Source organism: Medicago truncatula, chromosome 1 (assembly GCF_003473485.1).
Source record: "Medicago truncatula cultivar Jemalong A17 chromosome 1, MtrunA17r5.0-ANR, whole genome shotgun sequence".
Classification (NCBI taxonomy): Eukaryota; Viridiplantae; Streptophyta; class Magnoliopsida; order Fabales; family Fabaceae; genus Medicago; species Medicago truncatula.
Genome location: NC_053042.1, coordinates 715,111 through 741,687, shown reverse-complemented (window position 1 = coordinate 741,687; position 26,577 = coordinate 715,111). Strand labels below are relative to the sequence as shown.

Genomic DNA, 26,577 nt, shown 5'->3' with positions numbered 1-26,577 from the left:
ATTTTGTAAGCAAAAGTCGTTGAATTCAACTTTATGTAATTTTTTTTAGAGGAAAAATACATCTTATTAATTGTCATATTTTTTTTGAGGTACAAATCAATTGTCATATTTTATTAAATATTGTTTGACTGTTCTTTTTAAGGGGTAGCCTTTCAGTACATCTTGTGCTGAAATAGTTTTACTGCCTATGTTTATAAATTCCATTTTGATGTTTTCAAAAAAAAAATTGTCATGTTTTATATGAGTGTTGCTAAAAAATATATTTTATATGAGTGGATAGTCCGAATGTAACTTGAATGTACTCTCTCCGTCGTATAATAAGTGAATCATTTGCAAAAAAAAAAATTGTCCCAAAAGAATTGATCTATTTCACTTTTCAATATAATATTAATTATTTTTTTCCAAATATAACTCTAATTAATATTACTTTTACCACTCTCAATTCAATATATTATACTTTACATCTATGATAAAGAAGAATGCACTAATACTTAATAAAGACATTCAAAATCATTTTTCTTTCTCTTTAACTTATACATTTTTTCTTAATATGTATGAAATTAGAAAGAAAAAAAAACTCATTACGGAGAGAGTAATAATTACTGTAGCAAAAGCAAAAGATCTTTTTTACATATATTTTAGTAATTATAACTAACTTCTTAATATGCCTAAAACAAGATTATTATATAAAAATTATGGTAATTCTAAATTAGGCTATTTACTAATGACTTAGTCAAATTCCTTCAAATTCTTTCCATTTACCTCTTTTCTTTTACTGCTTTAATTCCACAATAAATTATTGATTCCAATAATTTAAAAATATTAGTTGATTTATATACCATTATTTTAGGAAAGTTTTTAAATAGAAATTTTAGGAGTAGATTTTTTTTTATCAAGCAGAAATTTATTTTTTTAAGGTAAATAAGTGGAGTGTTTGGGATTACAACCCTGACACCTGTATATAATAATGTCTCTACCAACTGAGATAAGATTATAAGAAATTTACGAATATATATTAATTTAATGAAATGTGGTTTAGAAAAAAAGACACTCTGAATTGGGTGTTTATACGCACAAATACAAAGTCAAATCTCTTGTTAATGAGACTATAATGAGTACTCTTCCTCTGGAGCACGCTACGAACCACAAAGTGTTTCCACATGTTTTTTTTTTTTTTTTTTTTTGTGATGGTCGGGGTTCGAACCACGGACTTTGCATATATTATGTATCGTCCATACCAACTGAGTTAAACAAAGAACGTGTTTCCACACGTTTACAGTATCGCCTATTGATTCCAAAAAATAAAATAAAGGTTTAATCTTGATCACATCCAATTCCAAGCCAAATTCCCTTTTTTTTTTTATTTTTTTTTTTATAATTTATCTAATACACCTATTACGTCTATTATTTCTTTCTTTTTTTTACCAAATGTCTATATAATTAATATTTTTTAGGAGATATAATTAACATATATGTATAGTAATTTTTTATAGAGGATATATATGTATAGTCATATAAATTATAAATATATTATTTAGAATGATTTATTTGCTTTCTAAAATCACAATTTTTATCATTTATATTTTCTATAGCTTGATTTCGATGTATCAATACTGCTAAATTGTGTCTTGAAATCTTCAATTTATTGCGCGACACGCTGAGGTTGGTGTGGAAATTGCAACTAATGAATGTTTACATGATGTCTAGCTTCCGTCTCCTGCGATGCGTAGGAAAGGTTGCGCAACACACGAGTATGCATATTCTGTTTTCTTGGTCATCATGTTTTAAAGGTTGGACAAATCCTATGAATAGAAGACATATGTGTTAGGGTTTTGTGTGTGGTAAAAGGAAAACTTAGAGATACTAAAAGAGAAAACCTCTAGGGAATCAATAGTTTAAAGATTACGAGCGTTTGTGATGAATTATATGGTTTTGAAACACCTTAAATGTGAAATCATTGAATATTTTGGTCATGGGAAGAAATTTGTGAAAATGGTAAACACAAGTATAATAGCTTTCAGTGTCATAAGATCAATCACTTCAAAAAGGATTACCTTGAGTGGGGGTGAGGGCAATTTGTTGTTATTCTCTGTGGCACTAACACTAACCGTAGAAGAGAGAAGAAGGATTTTGCATTTGGAAGTTTGTCAGAGATTTGTATACAAAGCATATATGTTGGGTATAAATCAACTATGGGTTAAGATTTGTTTGGTTTGAAATAAAGGGATGAATATTTGTGTTTCTTTTTTGAGTTGATCCTTTTTTTCTTTTTTTTTTTAAGAATTTTGGGTTGAGGAGTTTATGAATATTTGTAGGGTCTTGTTAACGAGTGTATTCGAGACTTCTTTTCAGATTCGAAAAGAAATAATTATTTCATAAAAATGTCAAATATTTTAATTTTCAATGCATTTGTTACACAATTTTTAACATTTTTTATATTTGTATTAGGGTGATGGAGATCTTGTGAAAATTATGGGTTTGAATATGAAGGTTATGTGTTTGAAGATGAAAAAAATTATGGTAAGGATGAATATAATTTTTATGTGTTAAAAATAAAAGATATGATACGTAATTTCCTCGTGTAACAAAAAAAAATTGAAAAAATATATACATAATTAGCATGCCACATCAACACATTTGCACAGTCAAACGTCATCATGGTCAAAACCAAACAATCTATTAATAACAATGAAAATTTTACATGGCTAAATCAAAACTCGCCAAAATGATAGAGATATTTAACGCTATTTTTTTACAATGATTCTTTTTACACGATTCAAACAAATTTCAAATTCAAAGTTTAAGATTTAAGTTTGAATTATGATCAATTTAACATAACTTTGATTTACTAAACAATGCCCCAAGGGCACTTATTAATATTTCTCTAATTATATTTGTATACTTCAGAATTAAATAGGAGATACTGATTTGCACTCATAATACTTCCATTTGCACCCAATATAAAAGGAGACAATGATTTAGATTAGACTATAAGACCGACGTAGATTAAAAGTTATACAGCAACAAATTATAATATGAAATTAATGTAATATGTATTCAAATCCTCTAAAAGAATGTATTCAAATAGTTTAACATTTTGGATTTTTAAAATTTTTGTTTTTGTTTTGAAAGATGGATTTTTTAACGTTCTTTTGCCGTATGAAATATATGTGTATCGATTGTATTTGACTTCTAAAATATGGGTATGGAATTATGGATGTCCCAACTTATAGCCATATATTTTTCGATATATTTTTTTTGGATAGAAGTTTATATTCGTCCTCAGAAAAAAAGTAAAAATTAAGAGAAACGATATTTGAACAACCACTTTTAAATAACTTTTGTGATAATTTTCTCTCTCATACCTTCGTTATATTTTTATTCCCTCTTCTTCTTTTTCCCTCTCTATTGTTATTGTCCAATAAGAAAGGAGGAAAAAAAGTTGTCAATAGAGTTGTTTGATTTTGGTTGTCCAAATATCACTCCTCAAAATTAAATACGTCACAACTTAAAATTTCCGATTCGACTATAGATTACATTCTTTTAGGTTGATTATTCAATCGACGTTGATGAATTCTCTAATACTATCTTATAGAAATTCTTTTTGGTGGGTAAAATTTTGCCAATATTTGTTGGGTAAAGATTTGTTGTTTTAGTAAATCATTTGCTTGCATCTCTCAGTCACAATCTCTTACTCCATGGGTCCTCGACTTGGTACGTCTCATCACATAATTGGTAGTAAAGATTTTTGATTTCTGCTCTTCGTTCAGCACAAAACACTCACGTCCAACCGAATTTACTACATTACTCCTGCGTGATTTAAGTTGCGCAGCGTGACTTAACTCACGCAGCATAAGTTAAGTCACACTAATTTTAAAACACCCTTGCCTTCTGCTATATGCTTCAGCAGTTCGAAACCTTTTCCACTTCAGCTAGCATATATGCATATATAAGCTTATATGGTTGAAATGAATGCAAAACAAACTGAGAGTTTCCAAGCAGCTTTGAATATTCATATAACTCCGTCCTCTATCCAATAGAAAATATCAAATCATACTGAGCATGATAAGTTTGAGTTATTTCAGAGACACGTACAAAAGAAAATATCAAATCATACTCAGCATGTTCTTTTAGAAAGCAATAATTGCTCAGGTGGCTTAATATACCATACAGATAGATCATTTATGAAGCTTACAAATCACTAGATTGAGGCAGCTGAAGCATATAGCAGAAAGTAAGAGTGTTTTAAAACTAGTGTTTGCGTTAGTTAACTAATGTAGGCGTATTTTGGTCAGTTTGGTTGGGTGAGAGCAAAATTTGCTGGAAGAAGAGCAGAAATCAAGATTTTTTTTCCCTCTCTCACTACAATTAGTTACTTACATGTAGTATCATCCAAGGCTTCTCAAACACGGTTTTAGTGAATGTTTTGCATCCCTTACTTTCTTTATTCGAGTTTTAATGTGATATTTAGACTCTATTGAGAGACGACCATGCATCATACACCGTGCTTTTTTGGCGGACTTACTATTCTTCAGCTAGAAAAAGAATTCATTAAACTGTGTTGTAACTTCGGTTGCCCCCTTTCACTTCTGTCGTAACTCATCCTCGTAGTGGCAATGATACCATCATATAATTTGTTATAATGTCTGACACAATTTTACAAAACTAACTTGAGAGACAATGACTGTTTCCATAAATACTTATTCGATCCATCTTTAATTTAATGTGAGATTCTTTAACAAAATTAAACAACAGTAATACGTACACCAAATTATCACGATTAACTTTTGTAAATTTGAAGTGTGTTGGACTTTCTTGTTTAAATATCTGTCTCATGTTCTTTTTTATGTATTCATAAAAAATAATTTTTGTTATGTTTTTTTTTTTTTTTAATATTTATCAAAGACATGTATTTGTTCTGTATAGTTTTGTTTATGCATAGGTGACAAATATTTTTGCAGTATTCCTTAAAAAAAAAATATTCTTCCAGTATATATTTTTTTATATTTATCAATGAGAATTTTTTTCTAGTTTATTATAATCCAATGACAATTATATGTTCCGTGTTTTTTATTTATTTATCAGTGACAAATGTTTGTCCTACTTTTTTTTTTTATGTATTAGTGAAAAATATTCATCACATATTTTTTATATTAATTTTATAGTTAATGTAATATTTTTTAAAATTCGGCATCCGATTCAAGGACCGACTAATGCGAGACGCTGTTCGAACATAGGTGAACTGAAATCATTCAGCTTAGAGCTGTCAAAACGGGCGACCCGGCCCGTTTAGGGCCGGCCCTAACAGGCTCCGGGCTTTATCGGGCCGGGCCAAAAAGTCCGGTTGAAAACGGGCTTGAAATATACTACCCGAGCCCGACCCTATACGGGCCGCGGGCCTAACGGGCCGGCCCGTATTAAAAATTATATATATATATATATATATATATATATATATATATATATTTTCAAATAGTACTATAAAATACTCCTATAATTTTTTTATATAAATAATATTTTTAATATGTTTAAATAATGCCTAGAACAAATATAAATTGTAAACATTTTTGTACAAACGTCGTAAACTAAAACGGCGAGGAAAACCATTTTAAATAAATTAGATACGTTATGGTTATAGATATTTATATTTCCGTTCTTTAAAATTATAAATAACGAACGAGTAAATATAATTTTATATTACATGTATATTTGTGTTAATTCATTAAATTTTCATTTTTATTTATTACTTTGATAATCAACTAAGTAAAGAATTATTTAAAAAATATATATAATTTATAGGATTTTTTTGTTATGCGGGCTAGCGGGCTACCCTCGGCCCGTTCGGGCTAGCCCTAACGGGTAGCGGGCTTTTTAGGGTCGGGCTAAAAAGCCCTATTAAAATTTGGGCTCAATATTTAAGGCCCAAGCCCTATAATTAATCGGGCTAAACGGGTCGGCCCATACGGCCCGGTCCGTTTTGACAGCTCTAATTCAGCTAACAATCAATTGAGTAAAAAAGAAGATAAATTATGCATGTTGTCAATAGTAATGCGAGGGAGGGAGTCTATGGCTAAACATGACATTCTCTTCTTAACACTCTATAACATTCATTTTTTATTAGATGTAATCTATGTAGACACCACACTTTAGAAATGAATCACATATAAAGTGATAATCGATTTCATCCAATATAAAAATGGGTGTTAGAAAGTGTTCATAACATTTATCTACTTACTTTGTAACTAAACAGTGAAAGTGAGAAAGTGAGCTAAGGGAATATATAATCAAAACTTCATGGACAAAATATATAACACCCCTTCAGTTTCATAGTGAATTCTAAAGTTAAAAACTGTGTATATAGCTTAAAATACCCATATCGATTAAGGTGGTTAGAAGTGATAGTGGCTGAATAATTAAAGGTATTATTGAAAAAGTTAATCTGAAACAGGTAAATAGTTCAAATGATACGGGTAGTGATAAGAACAGTTTTAGTATTTGTTTTTAAAATACAAGCTCTTATTTTTGTCAATGTAATAGTTACATCACCTCTTTATTTACTTATTTTAACCACTTATTTGCATTCCTTCTTAAAAAAGACAATTTGTATTTTTAGGTGGTGAACCGTGTTGTTTCATAAAAATTCTCATATTATTGATTGTGAGAAAATGTGTCTACCCTTCTAAATTTCCATGATTCCAGAGTCTCTTCAAAATTTTATGACAATGTTCTCTTACAAAATTCCAAGACATCTTGAAATGAAGAATACTAATAGTACAGATTTTCCAAACAACACACATTACTAAGATGCCCACTGTTTCATCAATTTCACCCAACTGTTTAAAATTTTCCAAACAGCACACATTACTGGACTAAGCATTACTACTCTTTAAAGATTGAGTTTTGTTAACGAGTGCCCTAATAATACTTTTTAAGGATTTTTAATAAAGAAATTATTCATTAAAAAAGTTAAAAACTCAAATTTCCAATGCATTGATTTCATAAACTTTGATAAAAACTTACTATTTAAAGTTACTAAACAATGCCCTAAGGGCACTTGTTAACATTTCCCTTAAAGATTTCATTATAAAACTAAACTACAGAAATTTAAAACAATTGCAAAAATATATGTTGTTATCTGATAAAATTAAAAGTACCTTGGTGGAATAAATGCATTACTAAGTGAAAGAGCATCAAAATACACTATTTACACAGAAACTGTGGATTAAAGATATATAATATATTCATCAGCATTAAAAATGACCCTGTCACACACTGGAAAAGATATATACACAACATCAGTTAACCCATGGCAGTAACCAAAGCCTATTAGTTCATAAAAAGGAAAGAAAACCAAAGCCTATAATATTTCCTCTGAAGTCAGTCATTGATTGCCGGCCACCAAAAACTCCACAAGAAAGCACACTATCCAAAGCTCTAAGCTCAATGATCAAAAGCATAGGAAAACAAAAAACAGATCAGTCAGCTAAGTTTACCAAGGTCCCAATCTCTGGTTTAGGTTCCAATAACTCGGCCATAGGCTCAATTTTATCCATAAGTTTTTTATATTTCTTCTCTTTTCTCTCAAATTTATGTAGACACTTCTGATGATAATTTGTTGCTTTATCAATTTTTTCTTCAATCAGCAGCAACTCTTCTTCAATCTGAGTTAAGATTCCCATAGCTTCCGGAGAAATGTCCAACTTGTTCGTACAAGGAAAGTATACAGAAGGGTTCCTACAAAACAGAACAGTTAGATGAGTAATATTTCTAGTCAAGCCCTATACATAATACATATAGAACATAATCAACTAAATGCATAACTATCATATTATGTATAAAATCAGAGACATTTAAAGGCAGATTTCGTAATGAATCCAAATGAAAATTTAAATGTCTTTAATAAAAAGAGGTGTTAGAAAAAAAATCCTTAACACACATTTTCTAACACATTTATTTATTGGTTAAAATATAAATTTTAAAAAAGTGTCTTAAAAGAGATTGTTACTATCATGATTCAATCATTCCTTTTTTTTTTTCTTTCACTTTCCCTGGTTTGGTAACACATCATAAACTATTAGAAAATGTTTAAACATCCATACGCCCACATTAAACACATTGCGAAAAAGAAAGAGAAAGTGATGAGATATATTTGATTGGTTAGTTTGATGATGTGATTGGAAGAGAGATATAAAGAGAAAATGAAATGTTGAAGAATTAGGGGTGCCCGTACATCGTTAAAACTATTCTCTCTTTCAAATGCTTATATTGTGTTTATGTCATGAGATATGAGTTGCACTAAACACCCCCTAAGTTTAATGAGATCCATGCACAATTGAGACTAAATAAATATGCACAAGCTAGAAGTCATCACATGCTGACAGACAGAAAAAGAGAAAAGGATAGAAGATACCCATAACCAATAGAAAGAGCTCTATTTTCTCTTATAATACCACCATCTAATGATACAGCACCATCTTCTATACAGTCAAGAGCATCCACCATATTCTCTCTTGTTTCATAAACATGGAGCTTCTTGAAAAGGCTAAATAGAACGGTCTCGCGTAGCCCATGGCCCAATGCTGTCCTTGTCTGTAGGTGATGGGAATCAAGATCAATCATATTAACTGCATAACCGATAAAGCCTGCTGGGGTTCTCCCATTGTGTAACTTGGGATTGGGCAATGCCAGCTTCATCTGAGGGTCATGTTCTTGCAGGTACCCTTTGTATGGCCTGTCAAATGAAGCACTGTCAGCATAGTGTCTTCTCGAGAAAAAAAAATAAAAAATCAAAAGCACCTAGGCATAAAGCCTTATCCAATAGGTTTTTCTCAAAAAAAAAAGTTTCTATAAGATTATCATATCATATAATAGTCAAAATTATGGTCATAGAGAACCCTGAAACTCTACACTACCTTAAATCTTCAAAAGACATAACAAGAAAACGCTTGCTTATTATAGCTTCTCCAAGACCAGCTGCTTCAGCATGCAAACAATCAATTTCTCCATTTTGCTTATAAAGAGAAACTGCAGTATCGAAAGATCTACAAATAACACCCAGCATTTGATCTTCACCAAGATATTCAGCCAGCATTCTGTAAATAAATTAAGATAACTAGTTCAGAAGTAGTCGTAGACCTCAAAAGATTCATTGTTGGTGAGCGAGTGATACAGGGGATGTATCATTTGTGGAGCTAACTAATAATGGAATATTATGTTCAGTGCAAACAGCATAACTACAAGTGCATTGCAACTACCACAATCATCATAATTACATTGGCTACAACTACAATCACACTTTTCAACAGCAACAACAACAACCAAGCCTTATCCCACTAAGTGGGGTCGGCTACATTGATCAAATGACGCCAATAGTGTTCTATCAAAAACCATATTTGGATCAAACTCATTGACCTCTAAATCTTTTCTAATGGTTTCTCGAATGGTTTTCTTAGGTCTTCCTCTACCTCTTTTAACCTGACTCTCCTCCATATGATCTACTCTTCTTACAACGGCATCTACGGGTCTTCTCTCTACATGTCCAAGCCATCTAAGCCTATTTTCTACCAACTTTTCTACTATAGGTGCTACCCCCACTCTCTCTCTAATGGTGTCATTCCTAATCCTATCCTGTCTAGTCTTACCACTCATCCAGCGCAACATCCTCATCTCCGCTACACTTACTTTACTCTCGTGTTGGCTCTTAACCACCCAACACTCCGTACCATACAACATTGCCGGTCTGACTGCTGTCCGATAGAACTTTCCTTTCAGCTTAAGTGGTACTTTCTTATACAATCACACTTTTGAACCAAGAATTTTATCCTTTACCAATGATAATGAAATGCAAGATTGTTTAGAGTATTTGTTTTTTTATGGTCGGCTGGGATGGGAAAGGTGAAACACTTGACAAACCTGCTAAGCTTAGGACTCTTAACAGAACCAAGGAGGGCAACGACCCCAATTATATCTTCCAAGAAATGATTCTGTTGCTTTTCGTGTGCAGACAGACTACATAGGACAGAAGTTGCTGAGTTTTCCATGCTTTTAATTTTTGTAATCACTTCCTCTTTGGTGTTGACATTAACATTATCTGTGAAATAACAAACACCAATCACAAAAAACGTCATTTAAGACACTAAGATTGGTCTAATGATGAGGTCCTAAGTTCAAATGTCATTACCTTCACTATACAGTACAAAATTAAACAAACTAAACACGTCATTTTTTTTTTTTATTTCAGTAAACGTTTAGTATAATGTGGCAACAGACTCAAACTAGCATTTACAAATGCACTCTTGTGTAAACAGATACAACTCATAAGAGAGAAATATATAACTCATCATTTGATAGGAGTAAAAATAGAGACAGAAAGAGAGAGACACACACACACAGACATAGAGAGAGAGAGAGAGAGAGAACCTCGCAGCTTCAACATCTCTTTCTCCTTCTCAGCCTTTTCCTCATGACAAGTTTTAAGATATTCTTCTACTTTTTTAATTTTGCTTCCAAGTTGGCAAATCTGTGTAAGAAAACAAGTGGAATGCCACATGAATAAAAGAAATCACGTGAGCAATCACCTAACAAATTTTATTGTTCGCAACAAGTTTGATGTTTAGGAAAACATTAATTTTAATCTCATGTACCCAACAAGTTTGCTGTTTTCATGAGTTTTGAAGCATGCCGACACAAAGCTGTGCCTTATTGACATCTAAAACATTTAAATTTGAGCACACAAATGAAACAAAGCATAACAAATTTCACGTCCGTACCTTTCCTTCACTATTTAGGACAGAGATCATTAAGTTATTTTCATGATTAAATGGTGATAGTTCCTGCAAGGGAAAAATATTCTTATCCGGGGATAGAAGTTGTGCAACATCTTTCGCATTGGACATTTTGATAACTCGCACCTGCAGATAAATTCCTTCAACTTATATACATCATAACTATGCCAAAATATAACAATGATAAAAATAAAAAAAAATATAACCTTTACAGCCAGACATAGCTTGGTATATTGTGAATGAAAAGCTTCAAAACAAAAAGTCCCCTCAATTTCTGGAACACGTATGAATGGAACTGTACAGCATCCCTGCTTGAAAAGATATCGTATAGATTCCTCTGCATTAATAAGGTCTGACTTAATTGTAAGCATATGAAACTGGTAATCTTGATTGTCGTGATGAATCTTCGTATCAACATCTCCATCAATATTGACAATTTCAAATTTAACGTTTTCTAGCTGACCACCAGCAGCACAAAAATCAGGCACCTGATATTATACACAATATATCAGTTAAAATATAAGCAAATACACTATAGTTTTACAATTGTTTTTAAAAATAACCTTAGATGCTATTCTCAAGATTCTTCGTGCAATTGAAAAATCCTGCTTGAATATTGGTCTACCTTCGAATGTAACCGATATGGATGCTGCACCATCAATCAAACAAATTAGATGACGAGAAAAGAAGATATAACAATGTTGCAATCTGCAACCAAAATGTGAATTTAAATAATGAAACAGTTATGGCATCATGTCCACAACCGCAAACTAACTGAAACTACATCAATATATAACATTTTGACGCTAAAGAGAATAATGACAAGTAACGTAGGCAGAAAATTTAGAGCAGTAGCTAAAGTTAAAAGTATATTTAGCTGATACATATCTGATATTTGTAGCATCATATTTCAAAGCAACATACCATTTTCACCATAACCTGCTGTTAACTTTAGTAGACCACTAAGATCAATTTTTCCTTTATCAGCAACCTGCAGATCAGAATTTTCATTTAACAACATGAGAAGAAAACAGGGAAATAAAAGCTCATGCATATATTGATAAGAGGATATACATACATTTCCCTACATATATATTTTTGTCATAGTACAACTATCAATCCAAAACATTTATCCAGGTATACTAGAGTTCGTACAAAGCATTACCTTGTATGCACTGCAATGATTTAGCATTTCAAATCCATCCACAACAATATTAACCTCCATGCCTTCAGACACATGGTTTCTATATGCGTCAAACATCTGGACGATAGAAATACAAGCAAATATGTCAATTGGAAATATAGAATTATAAAATTGCCATAGAAACTTAAGTTGAAACCGATAGAAACACAAATATGTGGCTGTGTGTGTGTGTCAGCAATGTTACATAGATATTAGCTTGTAATTGGCCATTCAAAGAGTTAAAATAATATATGAACAATTTTCTTAAGATCATCCATATTGTTTTGCATGAATACATAATGATTAAAGAATGAACGCGAGCGCAAATGAAATACTTTATGAAATCTAAATTTATAACAAGAAATATGTACTTCCAAAACAGCAGCTTGATATAAGGTGGCTGAAGGATTGGAGGAAATCTGCACTTCTAAATGGTATACCTACACAACTTTATATTTTTTCTCAAAACAATTTGATGTGTGGATGTGTCTATACATGATTTAATAGCCTTTGCTACTCTTTTTGGGTTTCCCACAAGTTTTCCCCACGGGAAATAGTCCTATTCGAGGAGCGTCGGGCACAAAATGATAGTGGTATTTAAACCATGAATTCCGACGGATCCAACCCAGCCATATAAACCATGAAATATTTGGCTTTCCCTTATCTAATCACTTTTTTTGTATCTCGAAACATTGGCAGAATTCAGCAGCTGTAGCATTGATCTATCATTTTAAACTTTTAATTTTTTTATTTCGAAACGTAATTACCAAACACAACCCTCCCACACATTGTTGCTTTTAGGTTACAACACCCATATGTGAATGAACTAAAACAAATGAATCAGATAAAGACAAAATGTACATCAACATATCCAATTTTGAGATACCTCCAACACTAACTCCTTGACAATGAAACCTGGAATTAGTTGGTCTTCTCTTATATTAGGCTTCAGTTCAACATGTTCGGGATAAGCAGGAGAAACTGAAAACAAATAGCAAGCATAAGAATAAACAACACTGAAAACTAATTATTTCCTGATGAATAAAAGACAAACATCAATCAAAATCACCTCGGCACGGAAAAGATAGTGACAACGGAATATTTTCTGAAGCAATAATCAAATTAGTCATATAGCTAGGCCTTATCTTGTCCAAATCATTACTTGTAAGTGTAACCATTGCATCCTGCGTCAATCATTCCAAAACAATGCAATAGTTATTTATTTATTTGTCTATCAATAAGACCGAAGAAGTACACAACATGCTTACCATGATTTTTAAAATCATTTTATCAGTTGAAAGACCAATCTTCGTTCCATGCACTTTGAAGTACAAGTCCTTCGCTGCCTGAAGTTGAACAGTCACATCCGGAATCGTTTGAAACGGTGCTCGATTACCATGGATGTCATAACATGCAATGGCTAAGGTTGGAAACGTAGAACCAACCCTGTACAGAAAATCATTTGTTGAACAAATGTCATACCAAATTAAACATTCTTGATCAGAAGTACAAATAAAAGAAGTTAAAATTACACAAGATATTCCAATAATTAAAACAGATATGTCCCAGCAATAAGCAAAGGGAAAAGAATAAAAGCTTTGTGAAGGAAAGACACGTTATAGTCTTACAAATTCATGGATTCATATCTTTAGCAATCATACCTCACATCTAGCTCAGGACTTTGGTCATCAGTTAGAAGTTCGTACTTCTTAGCACAATGAGAAGGTTTTCCTGTCACCCTTTTCTCAAAACTTTTGCTGATTGAATCCACCTAATAGACAAAATCACCAAGGCACCATATTGCATTGCATGACGCCCAAAAAAATAATTTACAACGGCAAACTACAACTTAAAAAACAGCATCGAATCCAAAGTTGTAGAGAAAATATGGAGATTTCAAGTAGAAATAAATTAAACATTATAGACTTGACTAGTGAAAAAGAATTCAGGCAATTTCCATAAGTTAATCCACTATATGTATGGAGATTTAGAAAAGGTCCTTCAAAAGTTAGTTCTTCAATTTTTCATAATTTTTTCCTCTGCTGAGTAAAAGTAGATGAAATTCTCAAGTCATTTATTAACAATTAAATGTGAGTCATTTTATGTACTGGCATATGACATGTACCAAAAAAAGAAACTTCCTTTCGTTGCGCTTGAATTGTGATGTTTCAACTCATCACAAGACCCTTATTTATGAGAATAAATTAGCTTTCGTTCATGAATGTAACACAATGGATATTAATTATTTAGACGGCACCAGACACGACACTGGCATTAAAACAGCTAAGTTACTATTTACAAATAACAAATCTATGTCATTTTTTTATAAGACAAATTAATGTCATTTGATGATAAATTATCATTTCAAATCTAATCTAAATATTAAAAAACATTGGAATCACAAGTAAGCTTTTTCTTGTTTGAAAATCAATAATAAAATTAAAATAATTTTTTTTATCGGTATATTTTTTTTGAAGAAAATTTATCGGTATATTACTTTCTAATTTCAAATTTCTTACTTTTTTTTCTATTGCAGAAGCATTTCAACTAAACAGATGAATGAAATATAGTATGATTTAACAAACCCGTATCTAACCTCACGATTGAAAGTATAAATAACTCACTAGACAGATATAAAAAGTAACTAAAAATACTTACCACGTCAATCTGCTTTCGTTTATAGTGTTTATGACGGTTTGAGCCCGGCGAGTCAATACAAGCAGGAGATTTCTGTTGTATCTTATTAAGTCGACGCTCCCATTCAATACTTTCAACAGGTAAAAGCTGTTACATATTGCCAAGAAGTAATAAATCATAAAGCCTTTCTACCGTAAAACATTTAGAAAGCAAAATTTAATCACCGAACCTTTTCTGCGTCGATCACGCTTAATGGTAAAGACAAAGAGCTACCAATATTCAAGGTGGGGTTTTCGTCATTACTGACGTCAAGAGAGCACCCATTCTCCTCTGGGATATCTATTGGCCTTTAAAATCAAGCAAAGCACAGTGAATAGAGATAATTATAGAGGATTTATATGATTTTAGTAGGCAGAGTTTTGTAAAAATATGTACAACGAACCTGCATATGATTTGAGCTTCTCCTATTAACAACAAAACATTGAAAGTGGTCAGCTCTAATTAAGTTGCCGATTAAAGCTAGATTTTTAGTACTATATTAAAATCTCATTGGCAGCATAATATTTTAAGCAACAAAAAGATTCATTATTTGTCAACTTATTAAGGTTTCTGACTTATTTTTGGTACACTAGGCTATTATACTATAGATTAATAATTAACAGGTATTAGATGTAGAAATGTTTCATTTTTAATAAACATGTTGACTTGTAAAAATAACACGAAGAAAATGCAGACCACAGAAGAAGAAACTGCAAGTGAGTTCAAAATTTTATAAGTCGTTATCAATTATTAGTATTGTAAAAACAAAGTCCTTATAATTAAAAGGGGTATAAAACATTTGATTATCATATAAAATATTTTTTATTTAACAACATTATAGGATTCAAAACTTATAGTATGCTTAAAGATATAAAATCGTTTAGGTTTTAATAACGTGGATTGCATGAAACCATAAATATATTTTATTGCATTTCATTTCATTCAATACTCTACTTTTAATTTCGCTGTAATTTGGAAGATATGGCATATTCTATTTCTTTCTAGATTAAATATCAAAACAAAGAGGAAAGGTTATTGCTTTACAATCAGAAATCTTACCACCCGGGTCTCCTTCAAATTTTTCAAGCAAAAAGTACTCTATGGTTGCATAAACATTGTTGTTGTGACACCCTGGGCATGCTCCTTTTAACACTTTAATTCTCTGTCCATGACTCCATGTCTTTTCCTTTCTCTTCAGAACCCGATGAACTCTAACGACTTCATGATAGCAAGAAAAACAGAATCACAAAAAGGAAGATTCAATTTAGTCCAATAGCAGCAAATATATACATTTTAACTACACAAAACTAAACTAGTGCAACTGTTTTAATATACATCAAAATTCACGCATCAGAGGATTAGCAAGGTTTCTTTGTTAATATACATGGGCATTTTCTTCAAAACGCTATGGCTTGAACTGCCACAAGAAAAACATAAATAGAAGCAATTGCCATCAAAATTTGTTAGTCATACCATCATCGGAAATGCCAAGTGCTTTCTTGTTTGGCGGATTGACAAGTATAACTGGCTTATCGTCACCGGCATCAGCTTCTTCATCATAACGAGTGTGCATTTGTAGAATCCAGTTGTTGTACTCCTTTTCTAGTTGTAAAGGATTTAACATTTTTGAGGCTGTGCTAATTTCAACAGAAACATCTGCTGATTTAAAATAACAGAAAAGTTGAATATGTATTAATAATAAAGACAATAAGCTTTAAACTGTGTCATGAGAATTTATACGAAGAAAATACCATTGTCTTTGTATGAAATTTTACTACCCAAGTTCTTCAAAGCAATGGTGAATGGATTGTGGTAAGCTAAATCCGTCTGAAAAAGCATTGATATTTTGATTATCATTTAATCAAGGAGAAAAAAAAAAGACATGACAATATCATTCTTGTATAAAGGACAAATCCTTCGGAAGAATCCAAGTTTGAAGTTATCCAAGCTAAAACAATCTTTGGTTAGACATTACTTATGTCACGACCAAACTAGGGATTACTATGGCCCCTTCCCTAGGAACCGGAGGGTTTAGATAAAAAGAACAGACTCATTAGTTTTATCTCAATTATACTGTTTTCCAACTTACTCTCCTATGGTTTTGTAATTGATAGCATTATACATGTATACACAAATAATAACACTTGTATTCTCTTGGGAGGAACAATAGACCATACATGATGTATCTTTATATGTGCACCACATAATATGGAACCAATTTGATATTAAGCATGCAAATTATTACAACAATATTCAACAGAAAAGAACACACAATAGCACATTTATTTACGAACAAATATTTTAAAATATCGCAAGTCTAACCTTTGACTGGGTTGGCTTAAAACCAGCATCAGTTTCTGCGAATTAGAAAGTCAGACTCAGATGATCAAGCAAAGAAACATAATAAATATGAAAGTGCATGATTACATACGGTAACTACATACCAACATAGCATTTAACTCTTAGGGAACATCTCTTCAGTATCCTTGTCTTATTAGTCAATACCCTTTTGTTCCTCCAGTCCATAAAAGGAAGTAAAGTCTGGTTCAAAAGAATTGTAACTCATCAACAATATTTTCGCTCAATTAGGCAAAAATAACTAGCAAGTTAATCCACATAAAAAAACCAATGAATTAATTGAAAGAAAGTTATTTGATTTATATAGTTTATGGACTAAATTGAAGATATGATGATAGTTTAGAGTACGTTAAATTGATGGTTTATTCAAAAAAAAGTATTCAAGAAGTATAAACAAGTTTGTAAGAGTAACTAACAAGTATAGAAATAGAACTTAAGGAGGAAAATATTTTTAGAACTCAAACTCATTATAGTGCTAGAACCAACGCACAGGACAAATTATATTGACAAGTTCAGAGAAAAGGTTGGAAGTTTACCCAGCGAGCATCTGGAAGGAGACGACCAAGCCGCCTAACGGAAACCCGACTAAAGTTTTCGAAGCTCTCCTTTATAATGTAACCGTCAGCCGTTAAATTTTCCAAAACCCTCTCAATGCTCTCCTTTCCCTATAATTGTGTACATAGTGTTCATTTGATTGGTCTTGATTATGAGATCCATTATAGACAAAGTCCAATACAATAGGCTATTTATTTCCATTACCTCTGAGAAAGGGAAATATACGAATCTAAGGCGTGCATTTGCTTCTTGGAATTCCCTTGAACCTAAAATATAGTTATTCAAACAGAAATCAACACTCACATCACATTTCTTTACTGATTAAAAAAATATCATTTACCATATTACAAACTATATTGATAGATAGAGTAATAGTTTATGAAAATACCATGATCTTGTACAAGAGACATACGAAGCTGCAGAACAAACTCAGGACCATTGCAAGAATGCAAATTAGTTGTTGCAACCTCCCCACCTTGAATCTCTGTCAGATCAACACCGTTGACCTAAAAAAGAACCAAATTTATTATTACAATCTGATATATACCGATCCATGACATCAAGTAACTCTTTCATGGAACAAAAATTACAATTTTCTTTAAATTATTAAATGTGACCGCGGTAAATTTGACTGCAGCGCAAAGATATGATTCTTCAGCAAATCATTGTTGAAACAGGATGCTTTAATATGAAAGCTTTTTGGCTCATTAAATCATATAATAGAAATAATACTCGAGAAAGAACCTGGAACTCAATCGGTGTAATGGTCTTCCCTCTTTCAGACAAGTCATCATTCTGCATGAATGAAACAAATAAAAACCCATATGTTCAAGGTAGTGAAAACAATATTTTGCCAAGGAACAGAAATCGATTAATGTTAATTTTTATGTTGACAATATTAAAAGAAAAATGAACATATGAAGCAACAATCATACAAAATTTGACAAGACATAATCACATCTGTTGCATTGATTCGATTCACTAGCATGTTCAAACCTGAATGTAGGGGAAATATATGTCCTTGAGGTGGCACTGGAGTTTGTTAATATCAACATCTTTTACTTTTGGCTCAAAAATATCAACCTGCAACAGCATCGAATCATGTGATTAATTTCAAGTTTTCAACCTTGCATATGTTTGTTATCCCACTCTTCGTTATCAAAACTACTTCATGAATTTCTCATGTTTCATTTCTTCAACCTTCTGCAAAGGGTATAAATAATAAATAATTTTGATTTTCCTTGCCCTCCACTCCACTTCAACCATAACATTTTAGGATTTTAACTTCACCCCCCTTGCTTTCCTTCCCTCTATTAAATTTCTTACTCTCCCATTACGCAATGTGAAAACAGACAAGAGAACGAGAATAGATGTTATATACCTTTGTAAAGCTGCCATGAGAATCCCTGATTTCATCCTGTAAGGGTTCCCTTATGCCACCATTTGTCTAGATCGAATAAAAAAAATACTATCAGTTGAGAACATTAAAATAAGATAGAAAAGAATGCATTAATGTGATTGCATTGTTAAAGGAACATGAATACCTTCCATGTGGCTTCAGAGTTGGATCTTTTCAACAAAGCTTCTCTCTGAAGAAGTAACATGTAGACTTTCTTTACATGTTTTGTCTTGGACGAAACAAAAGTACGCCTGTAATGTGAGAGTAGCAAAAATCAGAGGGGGAAAAGATAAAGAGATAAGTTTTAGGATATAATTGAAGACAGAAGGAGATTTATTTTAAAAACCATACCTCCCCAAATGCATAGATGCTATAGGTCCACCATATCCATACATTCCAAAATAAGGCTGCACAGCACAACCAACACAGCAAAGCAAACAATAATCTTAAAACATGCAAAGGAGTTATCTAACCCAATCCCAATGATTAACATTTTGATGTTTCTTTGTACATAAGCATCACAGACAGCAACGAGCACGTTCAACAAAGAATGAAGGGTCGGAGAGTACAAAAATGAAGAATACCATTAAGTATGGGGGTTTTCCCCCAATAGCCTGTGATTTTGATAATCGGTGAAGTGACGCTCCCATTTTTCCCCTGAACAAGAGATAAAAAGTCCATAATCAAGAGACGGCAGTTGAATATGCAAACAGATAAACCATAAAAGGTATGATACAACTAGATTGAAAGTCACTGAAAGTGTGAGTGTGATTAATATTTTAAAATTTAAAAGTCTATCTGTTCAAACAAATATTCATTTATTAAGAAAAAAAGCTAGCAATGTTTGAAAACTGGGTGTAATTTATAAAAGTTCTATTATGTTTTAGCATAACTGAAATTTTAGGACTTGTTTTTGGTTGAGAAAATGTTCATGTTTTTATGTTTGGATTAGCTGATATTCATAAAAAACAACAATGCTGAAATAGAGAACACAACAGGAAATATCAAAATAAAAGGAACATAAGGTGGCATTCTAATAATTATATGACAATGTAGAAACAAAAATGTTTTCTCAAACCAAACGAAGTACCTCTTGAGATTTTGTTTTTAATAAAATGAATGTATATCCGATTGTTATATACTCAGCACAAATAACCAACAAATTCGGCAAAACATAGTTAGACCTTTGCAACTGAAAATTGCATCGCCTATTGCTATCTATGATCAGTACAATTATTTCAATCTCTCCTTTGTATCCATATTTTTTGAGATACGAAGCTTGATCAACTGTAAGAGATCACTAAGTAAGAAAGTGACATATAACATAGCAACTAAGGATTCACATGCAATGAAATTGAGTCAAAAAGAGAAAAAGTTGAATTCAGTTGACCAACAAATCTAGCATCTATCAAAATTTTAAATAATAAAAAGCTACAAAGGCTTCTGAAAGTAAGGTTATTTTAACTCAAGTAACAGGATATCAGAATGTACTTAGGAACTTCAAAAATCATGAAATAAACTACAATCAGATAGCTACCATTTTACTAGGGAATTCTCATTAGAGTCATCCATTCCAGAGCCATTGTCAAAAATTGTAATCTTCTTGTTAGTTACATTAACTCTGCAAAACAAAAAAGTCACATGAACAAGTGACGATGGGTTGCGTCAGTATAAGAAACCAACCAATCAAAATAAGTAGACAATACAAATCAAGTATGTATTTATCAATACTTCTATTTACGATCAGAATAAGTTGACAATGGTGTATGCAAAAAATGGTGATGCCAGTTAATCATTAAAATATCAAAAACTTAATTTCCATAGAAATTGGACACATTGTAAGCGTTTCTGACAAGCTATGGATTTCCTGAGGAGTTTGTTATAGCTAGTCCTTTAGTGCAAATAAACTGAAGTTCAATAGACTAAAGGGACTTTGACAATGATTACTAACCAAACTATGATTGCCAAAAGATATATGTCTAGTGCTGTGATCAAACAGTGATGGATTCTTTTTTGTTTTTAACTCTTTTCTCAAATCTGAGCCAAAAAATATCTCTTTTCTCAAATGAAGGATAAAAAAGAAAATATCATTATCACATTGTGTTATGCGACCATACCTAATTAGCTTCCTACTGTTTTTTTCATTGGACCACACAGCCTGCAAAGCATTATCCTGATAAATGAATAGTAGTGTTAGTATTGATATGTGCAAAACCTTTATAAAAAGATTGAGTTTATAGTATGTCTTGTTAATGAACTCACAATCAAGTCAGCAATAGCAGCTTCAAAATTATAATCTTCAGGAAGCTCCAGCAGCAAATCTGTATCTGGCGTCAAGTCCCACATATTCTGCATTTCAGACAATGCACAACAACAGTATCAAAATCACAACGTTCATCCGATTTTATTTTACCTCCTCTTATTTAAGAATTCATTTTCCCTCGTAAATTTCTAAAATAAATACAAAATGTTCCAAGTCATTTATGCATGTTACATGGTCCAAGTCGAACTAAACTCAGATATCTTAAGCAAAGTCTCGGGTAAGAGCCATGTTGAAGGGAGAAATGTGGTTGAGAGCAGAGACCCGATGGATAATTTGCACCAATAACATGATTACCAGAATGTTCACAATTTCATCACCCTTAAAAGGTTCTTTTATATTAAAAAGAGTAAATTGCAATTCATGTTTGTATTTATACATTATGGTAGGAGATCATAGTTATTAAAGAAATAAATGAGAAAATGTAATTCAAAAGTAAAAGAGAATGTGATCAGGAAAGGAAATAATATAAAGGACCACACATTCACCCGTTCCGAACATTGATGATCGTCCGATATTGATCATTTAAACTAATGAGTTTGAATTTAGTTTGTCTGATCTCGATTGAACGATCACTAATGTCCCGAATGCGTGTAATTTGACTGCAGGGGAGGTAAATCCATAGTAGAAATTCTAACCTCAAAGGTGTCAGCAACATCGCCTTTCCCATCCTGATTGAGAAACAATAAAACCAAATATCAAGCTCAAAAATTAACACACAATAACACAAATAGAAAAATTCAGAATCAATATCTTATTAGTATATACTAACATTAAGGCGTAAAATGTGGCACTTGTTAGGAATGAAATTTTTGAAATCAACAACGTTCTTGATCTTATTATCACTAACATCTTCAAGAAACAAACCACCACTATTCCAATTGATTTCCCTTTTCTTCCTCATGGATTCATTCTTCCTCTGAACTTGTAGATACCTAGTTCGAATTAATCCAACGAATTCACCAAAATGCATTGCATTTTCTGTGTTCAGAACTTTCAATTCCACACTAGTTCCATTCGGTAACAACACTTTGAACTTTCGCATTTTTCGGATTCCGGTATCATCATCATCATCGTTTAGCACCAGTTTTCGTTTCTTAGGGTTGTGATTAATCATTCCCCTTTCCATGCTTCAAACTCTGTAAAAACAGAAAAACGAACAACAACACAAGTAACTTAACGATCAATGCCATTTCTTGTTGAAACAAAGAAAATAAAGAAACCAGAAGGAAAATAGAAATAAAAAATGATGATAATGTTGATTTGAAAATGAGATATATCTTATATAGAAATAGAAACTTAGTTAACACGATTCTTGAGAGTTTTTGAATCGAAGCTGTGAATAATCGAAGGTTAAGAAGAGAAAAATGAGTACCGTGAAGAAGAAGGAAAGAAAATGTGAAGTTTGTTTGTAGTAAGAAGTGATTATGAAAAGTGCTTATGCGAGGAAAGAAGAGAAGTGAGAAAGGGTTTTGAATGGGTTTTTGGAGATATATTGAGCTAGCGAGTGGTACAATGAGAAGAAGAGTTGAAATAAATAAAAAAAGTGTGAGTGAGTGACCATTCTACTGCAAGGAATATGAAAGAGAGAGAATAAGACAAAAAGGGTTGGGTTGGGTTGGGCTGGGTGTTAAGTTAACTCTGGTTAGTTAAGATGAAAGTGAGTAATCAATCTTCTACTACTAGAGTGCAAAAATAACACTATGGTCAAAATTCGTAGTAATAATACTATTATTCATATGTCATATGAAGAAGAAGAAACGTTTCAGTTTTGGGGGTGTTATGTGTGTGGCCAATAAAAACGTGACATGTCAGCATATTTTGTTACAGAAGAAGAAACTGCATTCCTCTTCCGTGTCTATGTAGACAACTTATTTTCTGGTGATTTCAGGATTTTATTTTAGGTAGTAATCATTCAAATTCAGATTCCACTAAAACGATTTTCTTACAATTTTGTAGATTAATCAATGTTAATTAATATCCTTTCGTAGAAGGAACACTTTGTTGCGGAGAAAGAGAGTACAACTCCTTCACCATGTGTTAAAACTTAAAACTACCTACTGTACAAGTCTACACTTAGATCAATCAAGTACAACAAGTGTGAACCACGTTCTACAAATATTATCTCTCAGCAACATTTTTCGTATTTATGGACAAGTTCCAATTGACTTTTAATTATGATAAGATAGTTGTTGAAATCACAAAATATATTAACTTAATAATTTACATATTTAATTATTAATTTTGGGATTATAGAGAAAATAATTTCACCATTTATATGCAAAAGTATGAGCATTACACTCTTTTGAGATTTTTTTTTTCTGCCCTACTTCTTGCCAAAAAAACACAAAACTGCCCTACTTTTTTGAAAAATTGCATAAATACCCTAATTTTTCTGGTACCCCTGTCACCACACAACCCCAAGTTGCAGGGTACCCTCAAAGTTGACGAATTTTTTGTCCTTATTATACCCCACAACTCCAAGTTGCGGGCTACTTTGTTTATTTTTTATTTTTTTAATTTTTAACTACCAAGCAAGATGGGCTTGCGAGGTAGTTTTTATTTTTATTTTTTTAAAATTTAAATACCCCACAACTTGGAGTTGCAAGGTATTTTTGTCATTATTTTTAATTTTATAATTAATTAAAATATATTATTTCATCTACTATAAATACTTTCTTTCATCTTTCAATTTATCACACCATTTCATTTTTTGATAATTAGTTGCATTATTTTGGTCAGGATATTAATAATGTTAATTTAGGCATTAATAATAAAGTAATTATAATAATAATCATAATATTTATAAAATAAAAAACATATCAAATACAATAAATATGAAATAAAGACTAGATTGCTACTGATGTCTAATATTAATGCAATTTTTGCGGGAATGATCAGGCATCCTACACACGCCGCATCTTCTCTCAGTTTCCACATCGTCCATCTCGGTTCTAATGCGAGTAATTGGTGGACGACCTTTCTTCCCCCTACGCATGGACTTGTTAGGAACCACCTTTAGTCATGCATAATCAGGCCAATATGTCTGGTGGTGAACAACGTCGAAGTGGATGTTGTATACGGCGTATACACACTCATTTGTGAACTTGTTATCGACAAAAGTCTTGTAGTCGTGACAAAAACTAGAACAGGCAGCAATGACATGTGAGCATGGTAGATGTAACGCTCTGAACCGTCCACAGTCACACCATTTATTTTGCAGATCCACCTTGTATTCGCCCTTTGGTAATCCTTCTTTATGGTCGATGGTTTCACGGACGGAGAAGGTATACCGATCTTGGTCAAACTGAGTGACATTATGACTGTTGGATTTAATCACCTCAGCCTTCAGAAATTTCATGATGTTTGATGAAAATGGCTCACCAAAATTAACCATTGCTGCTTCCTCATGTCCTCTTTTAGCAAACAAGGCCGCCAACCTGTAATAGGATGCTTTCACAATTGCTGTGATCGGGGAGTCCTCGAATTCCCTTATACACGTTGTTTTGTGACTCTACCAAGTTACTTGTCATGTGGCCCCATCGTCGACCATCATCATGCGATTGAGTCCGCTTTTCTTTGGGAATGTTGTCAACCCATGCTAAAGCCTTTCGGTCCGCGACAGCGATTGAGTCCACATTTGTTATTGGCGCGGAAAACATGATAAATACCTTGCAACTCCAAGTTGTGGGGTATTTAAATTTTTTTTAAAAATAAAATAAAAACTACCTCGCAAGTCCATCTTGCTTGGTAGTTAAAAATTTTTAAAAAAATAAATAAATAAAGTACCCCGCAACTTGGAGTTGTGGGGTATAATAAGGACAAAAAATTCGTCAACTTTGAGGGTACCCCGCATCTTGGGGTTGTGTGGTGACAGGGGTACCAGAAAAAGTAGGGCATTTATGCAATTTTTCGAAAAAGTAGGGCAATTTTGTGTTTTTTGGCAAGAAATAGGGCAGAAAAAAAAAATTCCTCTTTTGAGCAAAAAAGAGTGGATAGCCCATAAACTAGTTTGTAGAGGATGAGAGCGAAAAATCACGGTAGAAATCTACGTTTGCTCAAAAACTATAACCAATAGAGTTTAGTAAACGTGTGTCTACCTCTACTTTAACGTGAAAACAACACATGCTATAAGGTAAGTTTTAACCGTGAATCCACTTGTTCTATTCAAGATCCAACTCCAATAATGAACAAGTACGGAAAAAGCGGCCCTCTACAAACCGAAGTTCCCCCTGGATCACTTCTATCTTCAGCTCTCCTAATTAGAGAAGAGAGGCCCTCCGTACAATAATGAACAAGTACATAGAGAGCGGATCCACTTGTCTCAAACCACAACCTAGAATAATAGGGTCAACCGCTTCGTTATTAACCACCATTGAACAGTCAGTTTCAACAAACATGATCATCCCGTGAACGGGTTAGGATCCTCTCCATTTATAACTTTATCAATTTACTCTATTTGGAGAGATAAAGACACACAAAAAGTAAAAAAATAATTAATGATAATGAGACCCACCATATTTTTTTTTTGTCTATCTCTTTCTAAATGACATTTTCTATTTATTTTTATAAATGAAGAAGATCTTTACTCCTGGTGAACCCATTGATCGTTGTAAGCAATTTATTAATTTAACTATTCTTTAGTGACATATGTGATGTGACCAATTGATCTTTTTTTTTTTTTTTGGAGAGGACCAATTGATCTTCTATCAACCGGCAAGATGAGATTTCCCGTGATTTCATTTCATGCTTTGAGTGAATATTTTCGTCCATATCTTTTTTTAGAATTGCTAACTCGCCATTACCAAAAATTAAAATCAAAATTCACTTCCACACATCCCACTTATCTTTTTTTAGTCACACATATCCACTTATCTATGTTTTCTATTTCACTTTACTGTTTTTTTTAGGTCGAGAATAACACATCTTAAATATGGACTCCTTTTTAGTTACAATGTAGGTGTCTTATTTTTTTAAGGAACAATGTAGGTGTATATTAAATTTATATAAATATACATTTATTTCATTTGAAGTTGATAAATTCTATAAGAACTTAAATACGACGGTTGGATTGATAAAATTTAATGTTTATAATGAATTATTAAACGGAATAATTCAACTAAGAGTTGCTCAGAGTTTTTTTTTTTTTTTTTACCAGAGATGACTAATTCATTTCATCATAAATCAAAGAATCAATACCACCTATAAGATTATCACAATAAAGATGAGAATTATCATTATATGCGTCAATCTTAGCATAGTTATGAGCAACCATACCGGTCTCTCTCATAATCCCCCACAT

General features: G+C 32.2%; 1 protein-coding gene across 2 annotated transcripts; it reads right to left on the bottom strand.

The window, feature by feature from the left end:
• Positions 1 to 7,144: 7,144 nt before the first annotated feature.
• On the bottom strand, positions 7,145 to 22,927 carry LOC11433315 (structural maintenance of chromosomes flexible hinge domain-containing protein GMI1). 2 transcript variants are annotated; one of them, XM_024782292.2, is made up of 37 exons: positions 22,651 to 22,927; positions 22,048 to 22,414; positions 21,914 to 21,946; positions 21,218 to 21,304; positions 21,073 to 21,128; positions 20,493 to 20,576; positions 19,540 to 19,612; positions 19,307 to 19,362; positions 19,101 to 19,206; positions 18,938 to 19,003; positions 18,553 to 18,639; positions 18,301 to 18,351; positions 17,945 to 18,062; positions 17,761 to 17,822; positions 17,538 to 17,666; positions 17,088 to 17,184; positions 16,966 to 17,000; positions 16,395 to 16,470; positions 16,117 to 16,302; positions 15,703 to 15,861; positions 15,047 to 15,068; positions 14,834 to 14,951; positions 14,626 to 14,751; positions 13,629 to 13,738; positions 13,236 to 13,413; positions 13,037 to 13,151; positions 12,854 to 12,948; positions 11,950 to 12,045; positions 11,709 to 11,775; positions 11,348 to 11,433; positions 10,991 to 11,272; positions 10,770 to 10,910; positions 10,420 to 10,519; positions 9,913 to 10,090; positions 8,913 to 9,092; positions 8,411 to 8,731; positions 7,145 to 7,734 (listed from the first exon to the last, which is right to left on the bottom strand). In XM_024782292.2, exons 2-37 carry the CDS (start codon positions 22,402 to 22,404, stop codon positions 7,476 to 7,478), a joined length of 4,392 nt encoding a protein of 1,463 aa, XP_024638060.1. In that variant the 5' UTR covers positions 22,405 to 22,414; positions 22,651 to 22,927; the 3' UTR covers positions 7,145 to 7,475. The 2 variants fall into 2 exon arrangements, with proteins under 2 accessions (XP_024638060.1, XP_003588515.2); XM_003588467.4 differs by having other exon boundaries at positions 16,117 to 16,299.
• Between the last annotated feature and the right edge of the window lie 3,650 nt (positions 22,928 to 26,577).